Source organism: Miniopterus natalensis, chromosome 12 (genome assembly GCF_054644295.1).
Source record: "Miniopterus natalensis isolate mMinNat1 chromosome 12, mMinNat1.hap1, whole genome shotgun sequence".
NCBI classification, from domain to species: domain Eukaryota; kingdom Metazoa; phylum Chordata; class Mammalia; order Chiroptera; family Miniopteridae; genus Miniopterus; species Miniopterus natalensis.
Window position 1 is genome coordinate 38,127,732 of NC_142092.1, and position 26,227 is coordinate 38,153,958.

The 26,227-nt window shown below is 38.9% G+C and overlaps 1 protein-coding gene across 1 annotated transcript in view; it reads right to left on the reverse strand.

Moving 5' to 3' along the window:
- TRPM6 (transient receptor potential cation channel subfamily M member 6) overlaps positions 1-26,227 on the reverse strand; it is a gene marked incomplete at its 5' end in the record, with an annotated part of 95,677 nt that overhangs the window by 44,163 nt on the left and 25,287 nt on the right. The window contains 14 exons of the mRNA XM_016222979.2: positions 1,038-1,152; positions 1,361-1,535; positions 2,191-2,442; positions 4,060-4,188; positions 6,730-6,876; positions 10,492-10,644; positions 12,064-12,289; positions 13,339-13,616; positions 15,543-15,677; positions 18,084-18,221; positions 20,146-20,199; positions 21,212-21,346; positions 25,232-25,332; positions 25,454-25,526. Of these exons, the coding sequence (XP_016078465.2) occupies positions 1,038-1,152; positions 1,361-1,535; positions 2,191-2,442; positions 4,060-4,188; positions 6,730-6,876; positions 10,492-10,644; positions 12,064-12,289; positions 13,339-13,616; positions 15,543-15,677; positions 18,084-18,221; positions 20,146-20,199; positions 21,212-21,346; positions 25,232-25,332; positions 25,454-25,526 (2,111 nt within the window). The remainder of the gene's footprint in view (positions 1-1,037; positions 1,153-1,360; positions 1,536-2,190; positions 2,443-4,059; positions 4,189-6,729; positions 6,877-10,491; positions 10,645-12,063; positions 12,290-13,338; positions 13,617-15,542; positions 15,678-18,083; positions 18,222-20,145; positions 20,200-21,211; positions 21,347-25,231; positions 25,333-25,453; positions 25,527-26,227) is intronic.

Here is a 26,227-nt window from a genome sequence, read left to right on the forward strand (position 1 = left end):
TTGCTTGAGGGGCCAGTGTGGTTGGAGAGAAATGGATCAGGGGAAGAGCAGTGCGACGTGTGATTTGAGAGGTAGAAGGGAAGCCAAATCACATGGGGCCCTCTAGGTCACCGTAGGAACTTTGGCTTTTGCCCAGAGCAAAATGCAGAGCCACTGAAGAATGTGGAGCAGAGGAGTGACATCATCCGACGTCATTGTGTTGATAACAGAATATAGGGCCAAAGACAGAAGGAGAGAAATAAATTAGGAGGCTCTGTGGTAACAGTGGGGTGGTGAGAGGGGCTGGACTGGTGATCTATTTGAAGGTAGAGTCATCAGGCATTCCTCACAGTTTAAAGTTGGAAGTACTAGAGGCATTAATGAATCCAAGGGTTTTGGCCTGAACAACGGGAAAGATGGAACTCTGACAGATACTCGTGGTCTTCCTCATAGATTTGGGAAGGACTAAAAATAAAATAAGTACATGTTGGGAAAGAGGGGAGATCAAGAATGTGAACATTTAAATTTTTAGAAATCTATCACATATCTGACTGGCAATGGAAAGGGCAGTTGGATCTATAGGACTGAAAATCAAGGGGGAAAAAACTGGGGCTAGAGATCACCAAACAAAGCATTTCAATGTTAGAAGGTTAAGGAGAAGATGACCCAGAAAAAAAGACTGCGAGTAAGTGAAAAGTGAAACAGAAAAAAACAGAATGAGGTCCACAGGAGCCAAGTGGAGAAAGGAAAGCAAATGTTCCTTAGCCAAATGCCAACCTCATCAACTGTTCTTCCACGATTCCAATTATTACTTAATTACAATGCATGATTCCCTTTTATCCTGCTTTTATTATACTTTTTATTTATTGTGTTTCTCTTCTCATGCTCTACTGGCTTCCTAACACTACTTTCAGGCCCATAGTATAAAACCATAGTAATAAAATATGAAACACACAAAAACCAAAAGTCACATGCCCAAAATACATGTGAATCTACCCAAAGTGCCTACCCCCATTTTTATTTCAATGAAATAACTATATTTAATTAAAGTAACCTACTTGAAGAAAGCAATTAACAGGTTCACCATGATGATATATTGCACGAAGAGGTAGACGGCTTGGAGAAATGGAGTAAGAAAAGAACCAGGTGGGCAGGATGACTTGCTTGAACAAACTACAAAAATAAGAATGTAAAAGAAATAAGAATGAAATAAGATGAATCACAGTCCTATGAGTCTAAGCAAATATTTAGCACATTAACTTAGCAGAATGCCATCAATTTTTGATATTTTTAAGATTCAGATGATTATTTTCCAGGTTTTTATTTTACTCTGGGTATCTACCAAAGTTCAGTTTCCGCTAAGGGCCGCTCCCCCACGCACCGTCTATTTCGGACGCGTAGACTTCTCCATACATCATCCAGTACGGCTCAAACACGATGTCTCGGGCGAGGCTCCAAGACGGAGGCTCCTTCGGCGAAAGGATGGCCTTGCGCGCCACTCCGAAGCTCAGCAGGACGATGGCCATTATGATCACGATGTAGAACATGTTCGCTGTCTGCAATAGCACCACCCAACAAGGATTTTACCACAGCTTTGAAACTGAAAACAAATAAAACACTAGCAACCATCATAATTATACCTGCCAATAATAAGACTGTCTAGTCATTGACCAAAATGCCCTCGTCCACCCTGAGCTGGGTTTCCTTTGGCTAAACCACTTTGTTTTCCCTGCACAGTACACGTTTCCCATCAACATCGCCTATGGAATAGCATAAATTCTCTAACAGCAGAGAATCTGGGCTGCTTTTTTTTAAGACGTAATAAAATGTGAACTGCTTGTGATGAGCTAATATCCAACTTTCCACCAACTGGGCCAGAGGTTAGGAAAAGAAAATAGGGATCCTCAAATTAGTAAAATGGTTCTTTATTCCCACAATTACCCAAGGGTATTTGTTAAATACAGGTGTAGGCAAAAGCAGGTTTACAGTTGTTCGTATGGAAAATAATACAATAATTAATAAATAATAATACAAGAAGAAACTCTGTGTTTCACGTCCTCACAACTGCAAACCCGCTTTTGCGCTGCCCTGTATGAGTTTGCGGTTATAAGAAAGCAGCGACGAACTGATCCTGCTCTCTGTGCTTCTGTAAATAACCTCAAACCTTAAGCTGCTGCATGTGCGCCGCGAAGGCCGGCAGGCTGCGCTCACCATTTTCGCAATCATGGTCACGTAGGGGCCTGCGTGCTGGTTCACGGCGAAGAAGTCCAGGAGGCGTGAGAACCAGAATATGATGTCCACGCAGTAGATGAGTCTCCCCGCCGTGCGCAAAGGGGGGTCGCCCCACCGCAGGCCGAAGCCAACCACGAACAGGCCAGTGGCCACAGTTTCCATGAGGTTCCAGTACTCGCTAATCCAGACCTTTACCTTCTGGGTAAACTTTTCAGGTTCTGAACTACAGACCTAAAGAAAGACAGAAATGGGGAAACGTAATGAATGAGGTACAACCCCGGGGCCTCATCAATATCATCTTCTTTAATGTATCAACTGCTTCATTTAAAGAGTAATTTGAATCCCGCCAGATAAGGGATCACAAGGGGATGTTGGAGGCTTAAGTTATCCTCAGGTAATGATTTAAACAATTCTATAAATATATAAAAATATATATTTATTTATTTATTTTTAATATATCTTTATTGATTTCAGAGAGAGGAAAGGAGAGGGAGAGCGAGAGATAGAAACATCAATGATGAGAGAGTCATTAATCAAGCCTGCAGCTGGGCATGTGCCCTGACCAGGAATCGAACCCCAATCGCCTGGATCTTAGGTCAATGCTCAACCACTGAGCCACGCCTGGCTGGGCTCTATAAATGTACTTTAAGGTCACTGTTAGTGCTAGCCAGCTATTTGAAACCCCAAACAGAAGGTTTGTTTTTGTTTTGCTTTCCAAAAGGTAGTTTTTCTAGCTTTCATTAATCCTAAACTAACACAGGAAAATGCCAAGACATTTTAAAACTTAATATTACACTGGATCTATATAGCTACGATTCCATTTCCTGAGGCACAGTCAAGCGCAAAGGAGACTGGTTTGAAACCAAGAAATTCTATTGTCTAGTCCTACCACTTACTGCTCTTTAGGGAGCTATTGACAGTTACTCAAAATGTGATATTAGAACTCACTGATATAAAAAATTACCCCACAGCAGAGTATCAGACAACTGAAATGTAAGATAATTAACCTATATCCCTGAAGCATAAAAATGGTGGAATTCAGATAATGTTTTTCTCCTGAATTGTTTTCTATAATCTATAAACTCGATAGTAACTAGCAGAGAAGATAGGTATAATTACTAAGAATACATTTTCTTAGTATATAACACTAAGTTTCTCATAGAGTCACTCACATTGGCTCTATGAGAAAATCAATGTATGTAAATGCATAGACATAGAGATACATATGCACTGATCTCTAAAACAGTCTAAGTCATAAATGTATGTGACTGCTGTTATAACTGCATGGGAGTATCTTCGTTGTTGTTGTTTTTAAGTGGCTCACACAGACTGAAAACAAAAATTTTTGTCTTGTTTTGTTTCTTGGACTACTTGCCCCAGAAGGATTTTCAGCTTCAATTTTGAAAGGTATTTAGCAGAATCTTTCAAAAGCTACAAATGATTTACCTATTGTGCAACTTTGATCATTTATGTGCCACTCTGCGATGAACTGATAACATGCAAGTAATGCTAGGCTATGCACAATCAATCTTACAAAAACAAAAACCCATTTCTGGGAAATCAAAAATTTGGAGGGTCTAATATAAATTAGATATCATCACTCTAGGACTGATAAACACACTAAGACGTCCTTGAAAACACCTACTTTCAAAGAGCAGCAACCAGAAGAAAGTATGGGCAAGGACAATGGTTTGCCATCAGAGACTTTCCCATCAACACCCCGCAGCACCCAAATCAGGATCGGCCTGCCCGTCTCACCCTCGCCCGTGGCCAGTGCACAGTCGTCACCAGAGCCCAGAACGCCCCTAGCAGAGGGGGCAGGGGACAAGGGGAGAAGCCAGAGCTCACCTCCCGGACCTTCTCAATGGCGCTGGTGAGGACGTAAATGATGACAAGCCACTCCTGCACGCTGGGCCGAGGCTGCATCTGCACCAGCACAGTGTAAGTGAACAGCATGAGGAACGCCACATACACCATCTGAGGGGACACAGTCCCTGGGCGTGAGTCACGGTCATAAGGGAGGGGGCTGGGCACACACAGACCAAGAGGGGCAGAAACGCACACTTGAACTTCAGTGAGGTAACGTGAAAATACACCTGGGACCACCTTCTGGTTATTGATGACCTGATATCGAGGAAAACACAGGAATCCAGCTTTCGATTCCAGGATTAAGGGACAGAGTGAAAGTCACTGTTGTCAACTGCATGGGAAGGGGTCACTGTCTCGTCCTGTTAGCTCCTCACCAGAATTTCCGGAGCACTGCACATTCCACAACGGGCATTTTAGGGCCCACAGCAAGCAAGGGGGACTCACACACCTTCCCCTCCATTTAAATGTAGAAAAGGGGTGTGTGACAAGCACGCCAAATGAGTAGGGTAAGCGCCTATTTTCAAATATAATAAATCATAGCATTTACTACTGCCGGGAGTTATATTTTATGTTGATTAAGACATTCTGGTTAGTGGAAAAGTACTGTCTAATTTTAATTACATTAAAGACTGTTGATGTTTTCATCTCAGCACTTGGCCTGACACATGGTAGATATTTAAGAATATGTTTAATTACTAACTGGGTATATTAAACATAAATTTCCAAACTCTTTAAAGAATTAAAATACGGTAAATACACATATACTTATGTACTAGTGACAATAGCTTTGTAATCTTTTCTAACATTTTTACTTTCTTAAGATATATTCCCAGAAGTAGAAGAGCTGAGCATACACATTTAAAACTGTTACACGTATTACTAAATTGCCCACCAGAAAATTGCCATGATCACCAACAATGCATGAGATGGTGCAGCCCTTTAAATAGCTTCAGACACAATACACAGTGCTAGCGGATCAACACTTGTATTAAAAATCCCAGAGCAGTAGAGAGAAAAATGGTTGTGAGTATACGGGTGTTTGTTCATCTCACAAGAATCATTATTTTTAACCTAGATCCTTATTTCTCATATCTTTTTGAGCTCTACCTAAATGTTATCAGTTTTTTTAAATTTAGTTCTACATAGAGAATGGCTGAAACCACTTCTGATTTACCATAGTGATATCATATACAATAGGTGGTATTTCTGGCAGGCATAGTGCTCATTACTGCCTATGATAAAGAGCTATAGTAAAAAAGCCTATAAGAAAGGCAAGGTAAATTCTATTAATTTTATACTTCCCCTGGTCTCTGTCTCAAAGTATGATTGTGTTTGATGACCCCGTAGGGACATAAGTTAATAAATCTGTTCTATCAAGCAATCATTTTTTACATTTTTGTCATTGTGTCATGGTGGCCAGACACTGTTGATAATGGTGATATTGCTTCTGACTTTTTATTTCTTTCCAGTTTTTAAAAACAGATCTGAAATGTTTATACTTTTACTTTTTCATCATAACATTTAAACAACACACTGTTTTAATGAAGCACACACACCAGCACCTGACAATGTGACAGCCAAGAGCAAAACGCCTGTGCTCACCATCAGTTACTGTGGGCAGGCCCGGCTGGCTTATTTGTGCTATTTTTTAGCAATTTGTGTTGTTGCTGTTCTTTTGACTTAGCTTTGTTCCTGTCTCCAAGAGTTTGTAAGATGTAAATTTTCAAGGAAAGAAATACTTGCTCTGGGATATTTTATCACATATTCACAAAAGTGGTGAAATGTCATTTAAAAGGAGATTTGACTTTTGAAAACAGATGAGTCATTCAGAGCTATGTACTTATTCAATAAGTGTGTAAAATGAGTGTGTAGTTGAGCAAGTAAATATCTTGAAGTATAACACATTCAGGTAAATATCCTTTTACAGTCACGATTCAAATGTTTTAAAAATACAAAAATCTTGGCCATGAGCAATTTAAGTATGTATAAGCATTAGAAAAATAATGCTATGAAATAAGAGTGAAAAGCACTCAATACATTTAAAGTACAGTTCAGGCTTTCTCTGTATCTCTACCATCCATAACACATTTAGTATTTGTTCATACAACTAAACTTCTACAATTTTACTGTGCTCTATAGACAGGGTGTCCCAAAAAAATGTATACACACAATGTCTGTAGATTCTATTACATTTTGAAAATGAAATTTATTTTAATAAGCACTGCCTTTATAATTATTCAAAGTGGGCATGCATTTTTGTCTATATTACACATTATTCCTACAAAGAAAAAAATCTACAGAACTGGCTTTTTTGCCCAAGATGGGGAAAGAATCCACTCCCATCACTTAATTCTGCAAACACTGTTGCTAATTTTATTGAGCCACAATGCCTGGCGTGCTCAGCCCCAGCTTGCTAATAGGAAGCACTCGAGAGAGAAGAAAATGCTTGTTCTCTCACTCCCAACATAGGAGAGCTCTGTTCTAACCTTTACTCACCTCCCTCCAATCTCCTTTCCTATGTCCTTGGTCATTCCCATCCCCCTTTTTTACTGCAATTCTACATCTTATCACAAGTTGGCAAATCAGGTATATCCTTATCAATGTTATCATTCACTATTAACCATAAGAAATTGTTATGATAAAACCAACCGTATAAAACCAAAACTTGACAATTGGAGCGCTGTAGAACTCATAGACTTTCCTGGTCAATGGAAGGACTTGAGGACCACTCTTTAAAACAAAGTGCTGATTTTCATCTATTTTCTCATCAGGTCCCCTCTCCATATCATGGTCTTTCTATAAAATAAACAATTTATTGTCAGAGGCTTAACTAAAATATTGACATATGCAAGTATCCAAAAAATACCATCAACACATATAATAAATATGTTAGAAATTAATTGGGCACCCACCTGCCAAATTATAATCTTATTTTTGAAAGGAAAGAAAACTATATGTATTACATAAGTCTTTGACCAGGTAAGGAGCACAGGGTACTCCTGAAATGCAGTCTGAGTCTCTAATAATCAAACCTACTCAAACGAAGGGTAGTACCAAGGAATTTTAAATAGTCACTGTTCTTGTTCTATTTAATTTCCTTGATCAGTATTTGGAACATAAGGGTATTCACAAAATCCCCATGAAGTCCATAACCAATAATATAATTATTTCCATCATATAGGAGAACAAAATGGACACTCATTGATTGATACATCTTTTCCAATTCGTAAGAAAATTGGGTGCAGCATTAGTTTGGGGATTCTGGCTTTCAGAGCTTCTCCACTCATTTATAGCAGAGGTTCTTCACCAGAAGTTCATAAGGTCTGGGCTTCTGGAGTTCCTTGAACATCCTGCAACTATGTGCAAGTATTTGCGTTTTTCCAGGGAAAGCATCAAATCTTTCATCAGTTTCTCAAAAGTTAAGTGTCAGCCCAAAGGAATTAACCCTTGTAGGTGATAAGTAATGAGTGTCTGTGTGGCAAAAAAGTGGCTGCATGAAATGTGACTACACAGGTACCCACACAGAAGAGCCTTTACAAAAGGGGAGTGAAAAGAAATAAAAAGAAAAAAGCACCTGTAGCCTGGCTGCTTTTAAGAAGAGGAAAGTTGTGGGGGGGATAGTGAAAAGAAGCCAACAAGATTTCACCCTACTTTACAGAATTCTGTGTGGTTTTAAGCAGAAAATGCATTACTTTGGTGATTTTTTAAAAATTAAATAAAAAGAAATATTCTCTGATGCCTCTCAGACTAGTACATTTCTTCAACCCATCCACAAAAGATCTCTCTCTAGCTTTAGACCTGCAAGATTAGCAAGATTTTTCAAGCCAAGAAATAAATCAAGTTTTGCTTGTTATCCATATAATTGCAAGAAAATGTAATTTTTGAGGCCTCAGGCATCTAAATGGGTTACATCAACGGCATTCATGTCACCTTGGGTAGTAAAAGTGGGGTTGTGACTGACAGGTGTAGGAATAGCCCTGGTTCCTGACAGGTTTGAACCAGCCCACAGTGGTGAAAATGGCTTAGAACAGATTACAAAGTCATCATTTGCTATGATTTTAATGACATCAGGACCACTGCTGAGAGACCCCAGAAAGCAATTTAAGCAATGACCTTGTTATTAAATAAGTCCCCTTACTAGTTTTTCCAGAGGTGTTTCATTTGGTCTTTAATTACTCTTGGCATTTTGGTACGGATTGTGAAGTACTAATTGATCTGATCCTAACTGGGAGCTGAATTCAAAGACATCAACTGCCGTGATGAAAAAAGCATGGGAGTATAAATTCAGATTCAGGAGTTTTTCCCCCTCTTAGGATAAGGTAAACACAAAAATCTTTTTCTTAGCTTTTATTCTACTTAAATCTCAATCTCTCCCTCTTCTTTCTCTCTTTCCCTCCCTTTCTCTTTCCTCTCCCCTCTCCCTCCTCTTTTTCTCTCTCAAACAAGAATCTTGATACCAGCAGGCACAGAGAATAAAATTATAACTACAACCGTCAGCTCTACTACAATTCATGCCTATTTTCCATTATACTACAGTCACCATTCCCACTTAATGATGCTCTGATAAAAATACATTATTATTCAACTTGTAAAAATATTTTTTATTGTGATTTAACAATATGTCTAAGACTAAGCTCATCTTTCCTCTTCAAAACCTGCTCTTTTTCCAGTCATTTCTATGTCCCTTTAACGATGGTCTTGTTTTAACCATCAGCATCTCAATCAGATTAGCTATCTCCCTCTCGCCCACGTCCCATGTTCAGGTCCCATTTAACTCCGCCTTTTCTTCCCCAGGCTCATTGCTGCTAACCCTGGATACAACCCTTATTGCTTCCCATCTGGAGAGTCACACTAGCCTGCTCTCTCCCTGCTTCCAGGGGTCTTCTTGCTACATCACCCTGTACACTGGAGGCAGAATAATTCTCCTAATGGTCAGGTCATCTTGCCACTCTGGTCATATATGTTCACTGACTCGCCATTACCTACAGAATAAAAACCATCTTCCTTCATAGGAAAAACAAGGGTCTCCATGATCTAGCCTCACACTATTTTCCCAGCCTTACCTGCAAATATCCTCTCCTTGTTCCAAGCCCACCATAACCTGGACTCTAGCCACGCCATACAACTTGTGACGCTGGACATACGCCTGGCATTTCCTGCCTCTGGGCCCCTGCTTACAGTCTCCTTCCCACTGAAATGCTATTTTCCCTCTCCATGTGCTCAAGTCACAGATCAAACACCACCTCCACCATGAGGCAGTCTCCAATCGCTAATCCTCGCGTACTGACCCCCAGTGAGAAGGGCCCTCTTCCTCCCCTAGTTAATCCATTCTGCCACCTTGTTACAATTTTTCCTAAGAAAGCTCACGTCATCAGAAGTCATGCTTTCAAGGGGTGAGCAACTAGAAAGATTTAGTTTTCTCATGGCAAAGTTATTTTACCTGTGGAATTACCAGGCTTAGGCAAGGGAGGGAGGGAGGGAGGGAGGGAGGGAGGGAGGGAGGGAGGGAGGGAGGGAGGGAGGGAGGGAGGGAGGGAGGGAGGGAGGGAGGGAGGGAGGGAGGGAGGGAGGGAGGGAGGGAGGGAGGGGAAAGAAACACATACATACCCAAATAGGCGTGATAGTCAAAATATGTAACTGATCTGGCTGAGGCATTAACCAATCAAAACAGACACTCAACCAATCACAACAAATTCCAGCCATAAAAACAAATTTATAATTGTTTTCCATTTAATATTTATTTAATATTTTAATGTTATAACAAATACCCCATAAGTAAAAAAGGATGTCAGAGAAGATGCTAGCTAAAGATGCCTCATTAACGTATTAAGTACCAGAGATGTTTACAACACCTCACAGTACATGATAACTTTATAAGCCATGATATAAGTTGAAATACAACAATAAAATATATACCCACAGACAACATACTGGAGACTCTCCAGTGAAAATAGGTGGCAAAAGAAGTAGCTGCAGTTACCCAAGAAAGAATATACACCTGAGAATCCTCGTAAAACTATTTAGTCACTGATCATAACAAATGAAAAATTTTGTGGAGTAGAACAGGGAAGATCAATGCAAATTCTAAACCTGCATCTTTATAATTAAAGATTTTTAAGGATATGAGGCATTCTTCATTGTAGTTTGAGAGGAATATTTATTCTACTCGTCACAAAGCAATATGAAAAGTTAAGCAGCTGTCAAGATATAATAAAGTCTGTAATTTGAAGCAGAAATAAGATGTTTTGCTTAATTATATGTGGGAGTTAATTAGATTTATCATATATGCTATACTTGACCTTTCTATAATGTGATTGCTAAATAAACGGTTACATAAATAAACTTTGTGTACGTATGCACTGTGCGCAGACAATACCATGCAAACTCAGTGTACTGAGGCAACGCACTAACCGTACAAGCACCTTCCTTGGCACTGCTCAGGTTCTGGTCACCACTGTACCACGTGAACTGGAAGTCCTGGGACTGGGGAACGTGGGACATCTCCGCTTTGCTTTTAAATTCCAATGTCAAAATGGTGGGTGGTAAAAGAATGCTTATGATGATCTTTAAAAGAACACAAAGCAAAACACATAGTAGGGGTTAAACAAGGCAAAGTATTATTCAAATAACAAAATTAAGATTTTAGTGTGTATAAAATGTCAGAACCATCACCAATTCGATTGATATCCTGATTCTATACATACTTTTTAACTCAACGATTCCAATTCTAGAAGCATCTCCCTCAGAAATACTCATGAATGAAAACATATGTAGGGTTATTTGTAATAGGAAAAAACTAGGTGCCAACATAAATGAACATCTATAGAGGGACAGCTGGTGTGGGGCAACTGATAGTGAAATACCACACAACCATTAAAAAGACAAAAAGCGATTTTGAATATGATGAAAAGGCATCCAAGTTATATCAAGTGAAAAAAGCAAGTTACATAACAATATAATATGACCCTATTTTTGTAAAAAAAAGAAAAAATATATATGCACATACATTTAAAAGTTTTAAAATATGTAGATCATCCCTTTGTCGCCACAGAGGAATCTATGTGGAATAATTTATGAATGACTTTTCTCTTATTTCTGCAATCTCATTAGTGGAATTAAAATGTGCAAGCTCTTTTATATATTTTATATCTTCTATATTTTATTTCTTTGTGTTTTCTATAGTGTATCCACCAAAAATATATTTTTAAGAACAGTCATTCCATTTGGGACACACCGTATTTTTAAGAACTGTAGGGAGAATAAAATTAAAGTATAAAATATAGTCTCATGGAGTTCTTAAAGCTCGTGCCTTATCCCCTTTTTTTCAGTTTCATTGGCACATGCACTTCTTGAGCTTAACCACAACCTAAAGCTGTAGGCTTAGGTTTAATGTCAGAAGTTAAATGCCTTTAAGTGGTTAAGTAAATTACTCTTGATAATTCAAGATGAGAGTTGAGGCTAAACTGTCATGGAATAGAAGAATCTGGAGACAGTCAGTGGTATGAACAACTGTAGTTGGGGGCAACTTTATAAGACAGCCATTTATTCCCTGAAACATCACAGTGAATGAGCAGAAGAAAAGAAATTGCTAATTTTATTTAGTTTATTATGAGTATTCCTAAGTGGAGCAAAATTTCACTTAAAAAAACCTCATTTACTTCTGTTATAATTATCAGAGACAACGAAGTTTACTACTAATGAAATCTTGTGTATGGTTGTATATGGTTTTAACGTCTTCTAGCCACCTTCATGATTATGCCTCTGGGATGGATGGACAAAGCTGGTAGGATTATCCCTGTTTTTTAAAACACTCTGTGGTAGTAGGAGACAAAGTAGTTGTCAGGTCCCAGCTCATCTGTGAGAATCAAAGATATTAATTGGTGTTCTGAAGATACTCTTTTGGAACAAGGGGAAGAAATGAACTCAAGAGTACAGACCTTCAGATGAAACTAATATTAAACTCTACAAAGCAAGCAAAGGTACCTTTAACCAAGAGATTTTCATTTTCAGGCGCCCCATCCACATGTCCGTCAGTAGCATCTGGGTACAAGTATGGGAAACAAAGGGCCGCAATCCTCCAGACACCGCCAGTTTCAAACAGGTGGAATTGCTCCAGTTCTTGAGTTCATAGGTCAGCAGCTTCATGGCCATTCTCTCATTCTGCTTGAATGCCTTTTCCAGCACGTCCAGGGCAAGCTGGCCAAACTGTCTGCAATGACACGGGGGCGAGAGGCGAAAACAAATGCCGGTGAGAGCCCCATAAACATTCAAAAAGGTTAGACCTGAGACTCAGAAAAGACCGATACAAAAGAGCAAACAGCAACTTAATAATCTCAGTTTGCAGAAGCTGTTTGAAAGGGACTGCTGCTCAGGAAATGGATTGCTGTCCCTTTCCTGAAGGACCAGAACTAGGGGGCTCACTTACATTGTGGCATAGAGAACTTGGTTCACACCAGGAGTGCCTGAGATATGCACGGGGGGAAGCCACTTCACACCACAAAACAGGCAATACAGAGCTTGGTTTGGGGCTCCCCGGTAAGATCTAATAAAGAAGTTTTTACAGAAAATACTGTTCAAAACTGACTAGCAAATAAGGAAAATTGTGGAACTGCTTTTTTTTAAAAAGGTCTCATAAAATATATAGACGACTTAAGGAAGGAACCAGACCTGAAGACATTTTCTGGAAGGTTTCTCTAAAAAGTAGATGCTTTTCAAAATCAAAATTATAAATGTGTTTCTATTCACTCCAGCTGCCCAGTTTTCCTCACCACTATAACGCTTTCATAACCAAGAAATCAAAAGCATTTTTTACTTTTCTACCTGCCAACATCACACTCTGGTTCTTTAATACATAAAAGATTTATTTGTTTTTCTGGCTGAGAGATACTTAAAGTAAACCACTAGTTTTAATTTAACTTACTATTCGGGAGTTGAGAGTTGGGAGGGACTTTCAAAATCATTAACCTACCATTTTGCAATAGGAACCTAAAGTCCCAAAATCTAGTCAACTGACTCGCCCAATTAGTAAACAGCTGCACTAGGATTAGAACCCAAGTCTCCTGACTTGAAGGCCATCTCTCTTTCCTTTATTCCACAAAGTCCTTAAAATACCTCAAGAACCTATTTACAGGAAAGTGCATGCAATGCACAGCAACAGGTCCACTCAGCTCAGAAGCTCTAAGGGGGGAGGGAGGCAGCAGTGTCTGACCACCCTAAGGCCCGCCGACGCTCAGTGCGCGGGGAAGAGGGAGCCCCTACTTGGAGTAATCTCTCATCTCCTCCGAGGCGCCGTCCACCATGCTGCTCTGCCGGGCCTCCCGGGCCATGGCTCGGTAGAGTATGCAGGCAATCACCGCCTTCACCGTGGCCTCCTCGCCGTGCTGCCAGAAGAACATGGCCATCTTCTGCCTTTTCATGAGCACGGCCCACACCAGCAGGTCATTATAAGGGTAAAGAAAGCCGGTGGCCTCAGGGTCGTCGGGTATATTTTGTTCTTTTGATTTCTTCCTTGATTTATGAAGGACGACAGTCTTTTCCTGTTGGGAAATAAAACAGGAAAGGTTTCCCAATCCTCAGAGACGTGGTGTTCTCCCTAATGAAACGCATCGGCATCTTAGAGATGGAAATTAAATAATGGAACTTTATTAATAATGGAAATTAAATATGTGGAACTTAGATTCCACATATAAGTGAAATTATATGGTACTCTAAAGAAAAATAAACAAACAAAGAAAACAGAAAAAGACTCCTAAGTACAAAGAACAGACTGATGGCTGCCAGAGGGGTGGGCGAGGTGAGGGACAGGGTGCAGAAGATGAAGGGACTGAGAAGTACAGATGGGTAGCGACAAAACAGTCACGGGGACACAAAGCACAGCCTAGGGAATACAGTCGATAAAATTGTGATAACTATGTATGGTGCCAGATGGGAACTGGAAATATCGGGGTCAGTGAAGGGGGCAGTCACATTGTAAAGTCGTTGTCTAATCACTATGCTGCACACCTGAAACTAATACAAATAATGCTCGAATGTAAGCTGTAATTGAAATAAATAAATAGTTATCAAAATCAGTTAAAAATCATAATAATAGAACTTTATAAACCAAAAACCAAAACTTTGGCCTTCAAGGTAATCTATTTCTTTTGTATCAAACAGTTCCAGTGTCCCTTAGCTGAGATACCCTAAATTCATTTAGTACAACTTAAAACACTGCACCTTTGGAACAGAGCCACTAACTATATGACAACTTTTAATTTCCCAAGGAAATGAGTTGAAATAATATACTGGATAAGTGACAACTATTAAGCAAAACTCTAATCTCACCTTACAACCAGATTCATTATCCCCTTAAAAAAGTCACTAGTGTTGCCAACATGCACCCAAATAGATTGGTTTTAAGTTTCCTTTCTTTATTCTGATTATAGTCCTCTAGTGAGGGCAACGGGTAATGATGAAATACTAGTCTCCACCTGGTAAACCCACCCTTTACAGCTCATCTCAGATGCTACTCTCCAACCCACTGTGTTTGTCTGTAACTCTGCATGTGTCTCAATTTCAATGCCCATCATACAGCACTATAGTTATTACTTTGGGGAGGGTGGGACCATTTCTCAGTCATCATTATATTTTCCCCAACCCACCTGCACCCCAAATTCAACCCAGCACCCAACATAATGCCTGGAAAATAGTAAGATTCAATAATTATTCTTTTTCATTAAAGGGGGGCAGTTCATAGCAAAAACTGTAATACGCTTCCTTTATTTCTCTAAATAAAAGAAGTTTGTATTCATTCATGATTAATGGTAATTTTATTTAAAAATCTTTTCATTCTAGGAGCTCTGGACAACAAACCTCTTTCAGCCCACATAGGCACCATTTATATGGAAACTCCTGAGCAATGCATTCATCCCCAGAGGCGAGTGGGACCGAGGTCGTAAGGCGAGAGGGGGGATAACATTATGTACCCAGGCGCACACACATTATTGTTGTCATACAGTAACATTGAGCTAAAATAAATTTTAAGAAAGCCTCAAAGGGGAAATAATAAGATGCAAAAGGGCAATCTAAGAGAGGAGTGAAGGAGAAGGAAGTAGTCACATCCAATTAGCTGCAGGAAAAGGGGATGCTGGCTTGGTGTTGGCTTAGCAATTACATTTTTCATACCATCCCATGGATGGCCTTCCTGAGTCACCATCTGGACCAGGTGGCAGTAGGAACAAGGAGGACAGGCTAAAGTGCCAACCCCAGGTATCAGTTCCCAGTATCAGTTCCCAGTGCTCTGTTTTGGGCCTTTGCTCATTGATACAGGACAGCTGTGTTATGCTTTGGATTTGCACTGTCTGTTTATGGTGCTTGTAAATGGTCCCTCTATTTGTACCCCCCTTTCTCCAATTTTAAATGAAGCAACGGTCTCAGTATACAAGAACAATTTTCTTTTCAAATCCATAAATAAGTGACAGTACCTTGAGTTTGTAAGGCTGGGCAGTTCTAATGAACTGGGAATGCAGTGTGCTTTCTGCAGATTCCTTTCTGGTTCCTGAGGCGCATCTCCGGGGAGCGTGGGGCTGGGAAAGGCTCTGAGCAAAGCTGGTCACTCTCTGAAATATATTATTTTTAAAATAAAACAAAAAGGGAAAAAGAAGATTATAGTGGTGACAATTAACATTTTATTTCTAGACACTAATTAAAACCAAGCATAATACTGTCCTACCAAATATCCAATGACATTCTCTCATCAGTGATTAGTAATTAATCATTAATCAGATTAATTACTTACTGACCCAAAAAGAGCCTCTCATGATCTCCTTCTTATTAAGGGCCCTGTTATTTCCTAACACCTTAGAAAACGTGCTCTTTTTTCCCCTATTATGTATCTGCATTCCTTCTCTATGTGGAAATTCCATTAGAAATCAATGGATGTTCCATACATGGAACAAGTTCAGAATAGGCAATAAAGATACACTGTTCTGATAAGAAAAAGTCCCCATTCACAAACAGCTGCAAGGTGAAGGTGAAGCTAGAAAGTTATGGAATTTCTCCACGTGTTATATAATATCGCCACTGGAATTCCAGCGGCGAGGCACAACAACACAATTCACTGCTCACCAGCATGAAGCTTTCATCAATGAGAAAACAAAAAGACGCATTCGTAAAGGGTCTAACATAAAAATTTGTGACATGAATCACAGACTTCGAACTATTTTATTTTTATTTTTAGTTTATGTGTTATGGATATAAATTAGATATAGAAGTGATAGAGTGAAGACTTTTTAAAAATAATACTCAAGTTATTATTGTGATAGAGAATTAGTAGTATCATTAGTAATAATCATAATAGCTATTATTAACAGCTACTCTATACCCTTTATGAAAAACCCAGAAATGTGGGTTTTTCAGACATTATTTTTAGTCCTTTTGATAATTTATAAATGGAGTATTATTAGCCCCCTTTTATAGATGAGAAAACTGGCACAGAGAGGTTAAGTTTCTTGCTCAAGATTATGCAGTTACTAATGAACAAAACAAAGACTCAGTTCCAGATCTCTCTGACTCCAAGCTATGTGTTTGTAACTCTATGATCTAATTTAGTAAGCAACACAATAAACTCTGTGCTTCTTCAGTAGAAAATAATCAGACAAATGGGTCATGTTCTACTCATTCCTGGAAAGGGCACCAGGGCACGTGCCTGGCCTGCTCCCCGCTGGACTGACCGAGGCCACAGCCAGTCCTCGTACCTGCCCCTGACAGCCGCACAGCAAGGTGTATTTTGTTTAAATGAAGGAGCTGATGCCTCAAATGTGTCCCTATGCCTTGGAAATTTCAATAAAGCACATTTTTTTCTGTGAGATTTGGGTTTCTTTCTGTTTTGTTATTTCATGTCCTAAAACCAAGTTGGGCTTTCACATCACCTAATTCTTTATGGATAAAGGTCAAAAGTAGCTTGAGCCCGGCCGGGCATGGCTCAGCGGTTGAGCGTCGACCTAGGGTCAGGAGATCGGGGTTCGATTCCCAGTCAGGGCACATGCCCGGGTTGCGGGCTCGATCCCCAGTCGGGGGCGTGCAGGAGGCAGCCGATCGATGACTCTCATCATTGATGGATCTACCTCTCTCTCCCTCTCCCCTCCTCTCTCTGAAACCAATAAAGATATATTTTTTTTAAAAAAAAAAAAAGTAGCTTGATATTCTGGACTCTTCACATGATCTCACACCAAAGTGCCTTTCCATTCTCACCCCTCACAACCTCCTGGCCCTTCTCCACGACAAAGGTCTCCTTGTCGCTGCAAAAATGTGCCGACGTCCACAGCATTGTGCCTGCACTGCCTCTGTTCCCTCTCAACCAAAAAGGCCCCTTTTCTAACATCCATTATCCTCTAACAAGAATTCGTCTCTTCAGTTTACTGGCCTGTAAAGGCACCTTTGAGAAACAAGCAACGTTTTCTCTGCTAATCAACCAACCAGTCTGATTTTACATTCCTAGACTTTTAAAACTATAATGAAAAATAAAGTATGTAAAATATGTACTTTTAAGTACATGCTGCACGCATCGTTCAATATCATCCCCATACCTGTCCCAAGTTTGTCATCTCCATGCTATGAACCACCATGGTTTATAGATCAAATCCTATTAAGCTTTAGTCTTCCGTATTTTCAAAAGAAAAAGAAAGAAAAGTAAAGAACTGGTCACCTCTCCCCCTAAACTTTATTTCTATGCCAACATCACGTTATTTCTATGCCAACAGAGCACACATTACATTCTGTCCTGTGTGACGGCTAACAGTCTGTGAATTTGTTTCCTCTACGAGTTTCTAGACTCCTAACCTTTATGTCCACCCCAGGCCGGCATGCCAGCACAGTACCTCGCATACAGTAAATACCCCAAAACTGTCGACACACAGAATGTCCATCTTAGAAGCTATTCCCATCTGCACTCCCCAAGCCACTTTTTTAAAAGTATTACTATTAATTATCCTTAGTTTTACTAAGATGCTTTTCAATTGTGCTACCTTGTGTTTTCTGTAGAGATTGTAGAGGGTTCTGAAATTCTTCCTAGTGTAGCTGCTGCGATACGCTCCACCAATGAGATACTCTATCACCAGCCCAATGTCAATCAGTGTTATTCTGTAGCCTGCAAGAAGGGTGTGCTGAAACAAAAACACATAATCAATTATAACTTTCGGTTCCCTTTTTCTGCTTTCCCATGCCATCAGAACACAGCCAAATCAACTGCAAAGAGGTAGACGCGTACTTTTCAATCATCTTTACAAACCTATCAATTACTATGGCCAGCCATCAATAAAAAACTGCTTGGTCAGATAAGAAAGGATACTTAGCTTTAATATGGTTTTAGTTTTCTAGACAATGAATGTCTGTTTATATCTGCTCATTCATTCTCTTTTTTCTCTCAAGCATACATATACTTTAGAATAAAATCCATTTAAATATAGTATTAAAAATTATTTTTAACTGGAAATAACAACACCTGGTTAAATTTTCAGCCTCTCTCTTTATGAGGATGGTTATAACACTTTGCATTGTGTTGACAGCATCATACACAAAATAAGAAAACAGAAGGAAGTAGAACAAATAGAAATAAGGAACATGGGATGGGAAAACCAAATGAGATAGCAAAAGGTGAGGCTATGCCAAGACAAATTTTATGGTTGGTAGGAGAGCTGAGCAGCAGATTTCCAAGCACATGGGTCTTAGTCTAAATGAAAATTATTTTATCTCCTAAAAACCCACCATACTACCTCTTCAAAAATGTTACTTCTGGAACAGCAGGCATGGCTCAGTGGTTGAGCATTGACCTATGATCCAGGAGATCGAGGTTCGATTTCCGGTCGGTGCAGGCTCAATACCCAGCTCAGTACCCAATAATGACTCTCTCATCATTGATGTTTCTATCTCTCTCTCCCTCTCCCTTCCTTTCTCTGAAATCAATAAAAACATATTTTTTTTAAAAATGTTACTTCTGAAGTGCAATTCACAGGACAATTTTAAAGGCACACAGAGTGCTGAACAAGATCTCTGCGAATAATGTTCACAAAGCTTTGGACAGGAAATAAGGTGATATATGTATACATGTAAATATATCAATAATTTAATTTCTCTTTTTAACATTCATAATTTACTTCTTTCAAGAAACAATAAAAATGCTCTCATTTGCTGCTAGTTAAGAGCCTATTTAAGCTGTTCCATTCCTTTTTCTTCAGTTTACTGGGACAGAATCAGAGTTCAAGGAAATAATCCAAGGAAAATCATTTTGATCTATCACAAATTGATGCAAACTAAATTTACATTGGCACAGACACATTTGCTTACTACTAATTTGCCAACTAAATGTCTCCTTCCGTAGTCCTTTCACTCTGGATCGCCCACCACGTCAATATAACCAGGAAGCCTATACTCTGTGAAGATATTAGACTTCCCGAAATGAGGAGAGAATTTTTCAGACATGTGTGGATGGATGTTAATCATGGTGACAAATGAAAAGCACTCCCAGGGTTCTGCACGTGTGAATAAAAGTTCTTGGTAATTGAAAGAGAAGGAATTAAGGCGTAAAAATCTGTTAGAGTTGAGAAGCTTGAGTAAGTAATGGGACAGTTTTAAATCTGACTTACCTCAAAGTTCAGTGGAAACACAATGAGCAAAATATGAGGAAGTGTATAGAGCAGTGGGATTCATCCTAGTTCCCTAGAACAACGCTTAGACTCAGAAAAGTGAGAGTCCCCAAGCTATCACCAAGGTATCACTAACAGTCAAAATAATCATGACAAAAACAATGGAAATCATATGTCTTTCGATAAAGGCAACAGGATCGGGAAGTATCTTTATTTTCAACAGGTATTATTATCACCATTGGCAACACTCTTGTACCACGTTGAACTGAAGTTCTGATTAGAAGTTTTATATGCCTCTGCTTCATGTTTTATAAGAGAAAATAATTATTAGCTAATGGCACTTAGTCGGTGGATCAAATCTTTAAAATTACAAAGTAAATAATAGGAAAAATGTAAGAATGTGGCTTGGTGATGAAATTGGTGATAACCTTCATAACTAGGTTACCTGTTTCACATCTCGGACAAGATGATGTAAAAGCATATTAGTAGGTCCTTGTTTCTGTAATAAAGAACAAAAGGAAGAATTTTAATTACCTTTTAATTACCATATGCTTGGAGGCTAACTTTATTTCAGAATGCATAAATAATCCAGAATACTGAAAATTTTCTTCAACGTCTTTAGTAATGAAGCTTAAGCCACATTAATTCCGAGGAAGATGTTTCCCAAGAGAAGGTATCATTAGATTGAAATAGTTTTTAAAGCAAGATGTATACAGGTAGGTAGTAAGGACTTAGGTTTATGTGAAAAGAGGCAGAAATAAATTTTAAATAATTTATAACTATCTTTTAACATATATAAACTACACAATTACAAATTCCATCACACAATTACATTCCATCAACAACTATATATATATTCAGTCAAGCTTCTGAGGGAGGCAATGAAGAATATAAGTACTTTATTTGCAGGGTTTTTACAGTCTAATAGAAAAGAATGAGTACTCTACTCACACAAAAAATAACCAACAATATGAAAGGGTGTGTGCTCAATAGTTGAAAATAATTTGTACTATAGGGACAGGTCAAAAAGACAGGACTTGAGTAAGGCTTTGAAGAAAGGCTAAGAGTCAAAAGACAAAGAAGGGCATTTCAAGAAGGGTGCGTGACTTGAGCAATCGTTGTTTTTACAATGAGTAAGCCAGTCTAGTTTCGATAAAGAGTTGCATAGGGAAGTTGCAGAAACAGAATTTTAACAGCAGCCTTAGGTTGAGATGCTTTCAATAACTCAATAAAACTCATTTGTACTTATTCCCATCTGTGGCATTAATTATGATCTTACTACAATACTTTTTTAAGTTGGTTTATGCTTCCATACTGTGTAGTTAATGATCACAATACAGAGATGACCCTAGATTCAGATGGAATCGGTAAGAATATTTCTCCTTTGGTTGAAAAGTCTGTCTCTCTATAAGCTGTATTTGTACATGAACATTCAAGAAGACTTGAACATTCAAGCTAAATCTTAAGGTAAGTTTTAAAGAAGGTGATTGATGAAATGTTCCAATACTCACTGTATTATAGAGCTCTTCCAGTCGAGGGATGGTAAGAAAGCGATGGAGATTCACTCCATACTCTATTAAGAGCTTCACAAAATCCACCCGATCCATCACTAACGCATCCAACATTGCTTGTTCCAGTGAGCCAGGCTTCAGAGGGTAGAAATAAATAAAAGAAAAAAAGACATTTAAGGAAGTAAAAATAACTAAAAGATTATGTGTATTTGAACTCAAAACTATGCAGACACAGTAAATATAAAATAAGATCTTACTTCAGCACCTGAGTGAAGAAATAACAAAAAGTGAACTTGAGGACATAAAGAACATCTTGAATAAATTTGCTCAGGTGGGAAGACTGACTATTGTAAAGATCTCAATGCTTCCCAAATAAATGTGCAGGTTTAACACAATTCTAATAAAAATCCGTCTTGGTTTTTTTTTCTTTTTTTTATAACTTGGAGTGTTTCCATTTAAACTACACCTGGCTTTGAGGTATATATGGCAAATTAAACACATTCATGTACTTTTACTCCTACCTAAAACTCCATTAAACTATAGTAAAGGGATTTTCTCTTTTAAGAAATGAATCCACAAGAACATGGAGGTCAAGAGAGCAACATTTTACAAGTTGGAAAGCAAATGGTCACGTAGTAATTGACTTAGCAGTGTCCAGAAAGCCAGAAAGTGAAAGTCCCCAGAAACTGAAACTGGGAAAAGTCAACAACCAAACAAATCTATGCCACAGAATTCTGACAGCACCAGGACAAAATAAATGCACGTATTCTGAATTTCTCATGTTTCCCAGTCATCTTCTCCCACTTAACTTTCATAACATGAGCAACAAGGCTTTTATCTTTTTTTATTTTTTTTAAATATGTCTTTATTGATTTCAGAGAGAGGAAGGGAGGGAGAGAGAGTGATAGAAACATCAATGATGAGAGAGTCATTGATCGGCTGCCTCCTACACGCCCTCAACTGGGGATCCAGCCTGCAACCTGGACATGTGCCCTGACTGGGAATCGAACTGCCATGTCCTGGTCGATGCTCAACTGCTGAGCCACACCCAGCTGGGCAGGGCTTTTATCTTTGAGGCAGGGGATTGAAGGTTTTTTCCTGGTATTGTGACTAAGACACGAGAAAACATATGAATATGCTGACTGCTCAGGTCCACCAACAAATGCCCCCATTGTGAAGCTCCAACCTACAGGCCTAGGCATTTCTAATGATCTTTCTCTCCTCCACTCTTAAATAAAAAGTCCAGCACAAACAGACCACAAAACATCAACTAAGAGGAATCTGGCAATGCAGGAAGAAGAAAACTTCAAAAGAACCATTATTAATATCCTCAGAAATAAAAGAAGACATTTGTATTCAGGATGCCATTTTTAAAATAGGGCAAAGAACAAATTTGCTCTTAGAAATTAATAGTATGCTACCAGAAACAAAAAGCTACCTGCAAGGCATGAAAATTAAAGTTGAAGACATCTACCAAAGAAAATGCATATTAGATAAAAGAAATAATACAAAATTAGAGGAGCCATGGCCCAACATTTAATTAATAGGAATTCTACAAAGAGAACAGAGAAAGCAGGGGAAGAAATTCCCCAGAATAGAAACACACGACTGCCAAATTGAAAACATCTGTTCAGCATAATGGATATAAAAACTCAAAACAACACATATATATTTGAACCCTCAGAACACTGGAAAAACAGAAGATTTTTTTGAACTTCCAGGGGAGGAAAAAATGGTCACAAAGGATCAAAAAGTAGAAAGACTTTTACTTCCTAACAGCAATGCTGGATATTAGAAGATAAGCATTCAGAATTCTCTAGATTTATTTTCAATCTTGAATTAAAATATATTCAAACACATAAGTCTTCAAAATATTCTATACTCCCTTTCTCAGGAAGCTACTGAAGGATGCACACCACCAAAATAAAGGAGTAAACCAAGAAAGAAGAAGACAGGCAATACAGAAAATGGGCGTCCTAACACAAGAGGGAATCCCCAAGACAAGGAAGGATGACAGTCCAGCACCAGGAATCACAGGCAACCAGTCCAGACTGCAGCGGTGAAGAACACAGAGAAGCACTGAGAGGCCTCTAAAACTGATGAATCAGAAGACAGCATATGACTTACCGCAGTAAACAGTTAAATAGGCATGAAGAGAGCAAGGACAGTGGGTCAGGTATGGAAGGTCACCAGGGCAGGGCAGAAAGCCCCGAGTGTCTAGCAACAGACAATTGTAGGGTAAGACCTCGCCCCCAGGGTAACCTTTCCTCCCCAAGCATATTGCTGGTCATGCGATTTAGGCCCTTCACCTTTCATATTGCTGGTCATAGGATTTGGACCCTCCCCTGACCTTTCCTCCCCTGGCAGGTTGTTAGTCATGTGATAAACCCCCTTAGAAGAGGAACAGGGGGGCAGAGAATAGTCTCATATGACCCCCATACAAGCCCTTGCATGACCACTCCCTTAAGCTTTAAGACCTCAAGACAACCCTGGCCAGGTTGCTCAGTTGGTTAGAGCGTCATCTCACACACCAGGAGGTTGCGGGTTCAATTCCTGGTCAGGGCATATACCTAGGTTGCAGGTTTGATCCCCAGTCTGGGCATGTATGGGAGGAAACCTATCAATGTTTCTTTCTCATATCGATGCCTCTCTCTCTCCATCCCCTTTTCTCCTCTCTAAAAATCAATAAAAATAATGCTTGGGTGAGGGTTAAAAAAAAAACACCTCAGGGCAATGAGGTTCTGATCTGCATCAAATAATCTTAGGAACAAAGCCTTGGGTCTGTTGACCACAGAGACAGAGTTTTGGTCAAGCTAGAGATAACATCAGTTGTGTTTCAGCTCCAGGCCCAGAAAAGCAGCAAGGCCAGTCGGGGTGACACCAGGGCTGATATCAGGACCAGTTTCCATGACTCATGACCCCCTTCCCTGGTGCTGACCAATCAGTGGAGACCATGACCATGAAAGGACACACCTGGAAAGCTGATGAATATTTTATTGAAATCCTTCCCTGGGACCTCCCCTAAAATTCCGAACCATAAAACCCTTAGGAGAGAAGACCCAGCACAGCTCTCTCTTGAGCCCACCTGTGCCTTTTCTCACCCCCTTCTTTCCCCAGAACACCCAAGTCTTTCCCCTGCTCCTTCCCCTGGGCTCATATATTCTTGCTTTCTTTCCTTAAATTCCAAAAGCCCTTCTTTTGCCTCTGTAGTTTGTTTCCTGACCCCATTTCTTCAGCTCACTTCTACCTCTGTGACTTTCTAAATAAACTTTGCATATAGTTTGAGTCTTAGCTCTGAATTCTTTCTTAGCCAGAGCTCAAAAGTACAGAGGTTGCTGAACCAAGGTAAAGTCTGACTCCACCGGTCTAACACCTGGTGCCATTTCACAGCCATTATTATTTAGAAATAAGGAAGTTTATAAATACAGAACAGTCAAAAATGTCAAAAGTACTTGGCTCTTAGGATTAGCAGGGCAAAGACCTATTGTGTTTTTTAATAGACTTTTAGTACCATTTGATGTTTTAAACAATATGTATGTATTAGTCTGACCCCAAAGTAAACTACCGATGGTATAGTAACAACTAATTTTTTAAATGAAATGTTAATAGTAATTATGATTACCACTATAGATAATTTTTCTTCTGTCTACTTTTCTGTTTTCATTCATTTCTACTATGAGCACATAATAATTTAATGCAAAAACATAAAATAAACTTAAAGTTTTAAATAATGATATAAAAATCTGCCCATTCAAAAAATAAAAATCCTTCTAATTTGTCGTTTCCCCAACTTCCTTTGTCAGCTTCAATTAGGCTGCAGAGCCAGAGGAATAGAAATGTTTTCAGGGAGTCAAAGTAGATGAGAGAAATGTTTTTGTGATCCTTGGGCACCTAGCTATGGAGATGCTACCCCCACACCACTCCCAAATCAATTAATCTCTCCTCCAATTTCCTCTTTTGCCCCTCCCTAACAAACCAACACAAAAATATTTTTTCCAAGTAACTTCATTTTTATTATACCTTCCAATGTTGTCCATGTATTAGGATATGTTTCTGGGCAATGTCTGTCCTGTCCCAAGCCATTGCCAGATTTAATTGTTCAGATGCTGATAAATTTGTGCCTAGAGTAAAAGAAAGGAACAATCATATATTCTATTTAAAATGTCAACATATGAAGCACAAAGTGCCATTGAATGTGAAAACAGGAAGTAAGGAACAGTTTTAACCCTGTCAGACACTCACCTTTTAACAGAGCTGTTAGGATTGCTAGATCAAGGTCTTGCAACTCCTCAGAATCAGCCTCAAATATGATAATCTATAACAGTTGGAAAACATAAAGCCATACATTTTGGAAACTAGCAAAGAAATGCTTTCAAGACTGTCCACAAAATTCATTCTTGAGCTAATGAATTGAGGAAAACAATCTTTATTAATGTCAATAATCACTGAATTTTTTTAAAATAATGTTGTACTTGTAGAAAAGAAAAATTTTTACATAGGGTAATAGAGAATTGTGGGCATGCAGGGGAAAAAATATCTAAAAAATTCCATGTATCCCAGAGGAAACATATAAAAGAACATTACTGCATTAATTTACTGTGCACGTACTACAAGGAAAGAAACTCAGTTCGGTTCCTTGTGTAAAGAAAAGCATCCCTCATTTTAAAGGAATACCAAATGAGATCCTTCTGTTTACCTAGCTTTAGAAACAAACACTTTTGCTTTTTAATGAGAAGTGAATCCTCATGGATTTGTCATAAAATAAGTGAGACAATTGCAGTGCACCCAATGAGCAAGTACAACAAACAATACACTGTCATCACAATGACAAAGTGTCCTGGGCAACCCCTCATGTGACTATTTTTTTAAGACAAATAAAGATATTATTTATTATTATAAAAGGTCTCCTACTGTTAATGAATGTATCTCAGTCTTTCCAAATAAAAATATATTTTATATAGTAGAGGGAGCTGTTCAACAAAAAAGAGCCTAAACTGGCAAGTTCTAGCCCCAGAT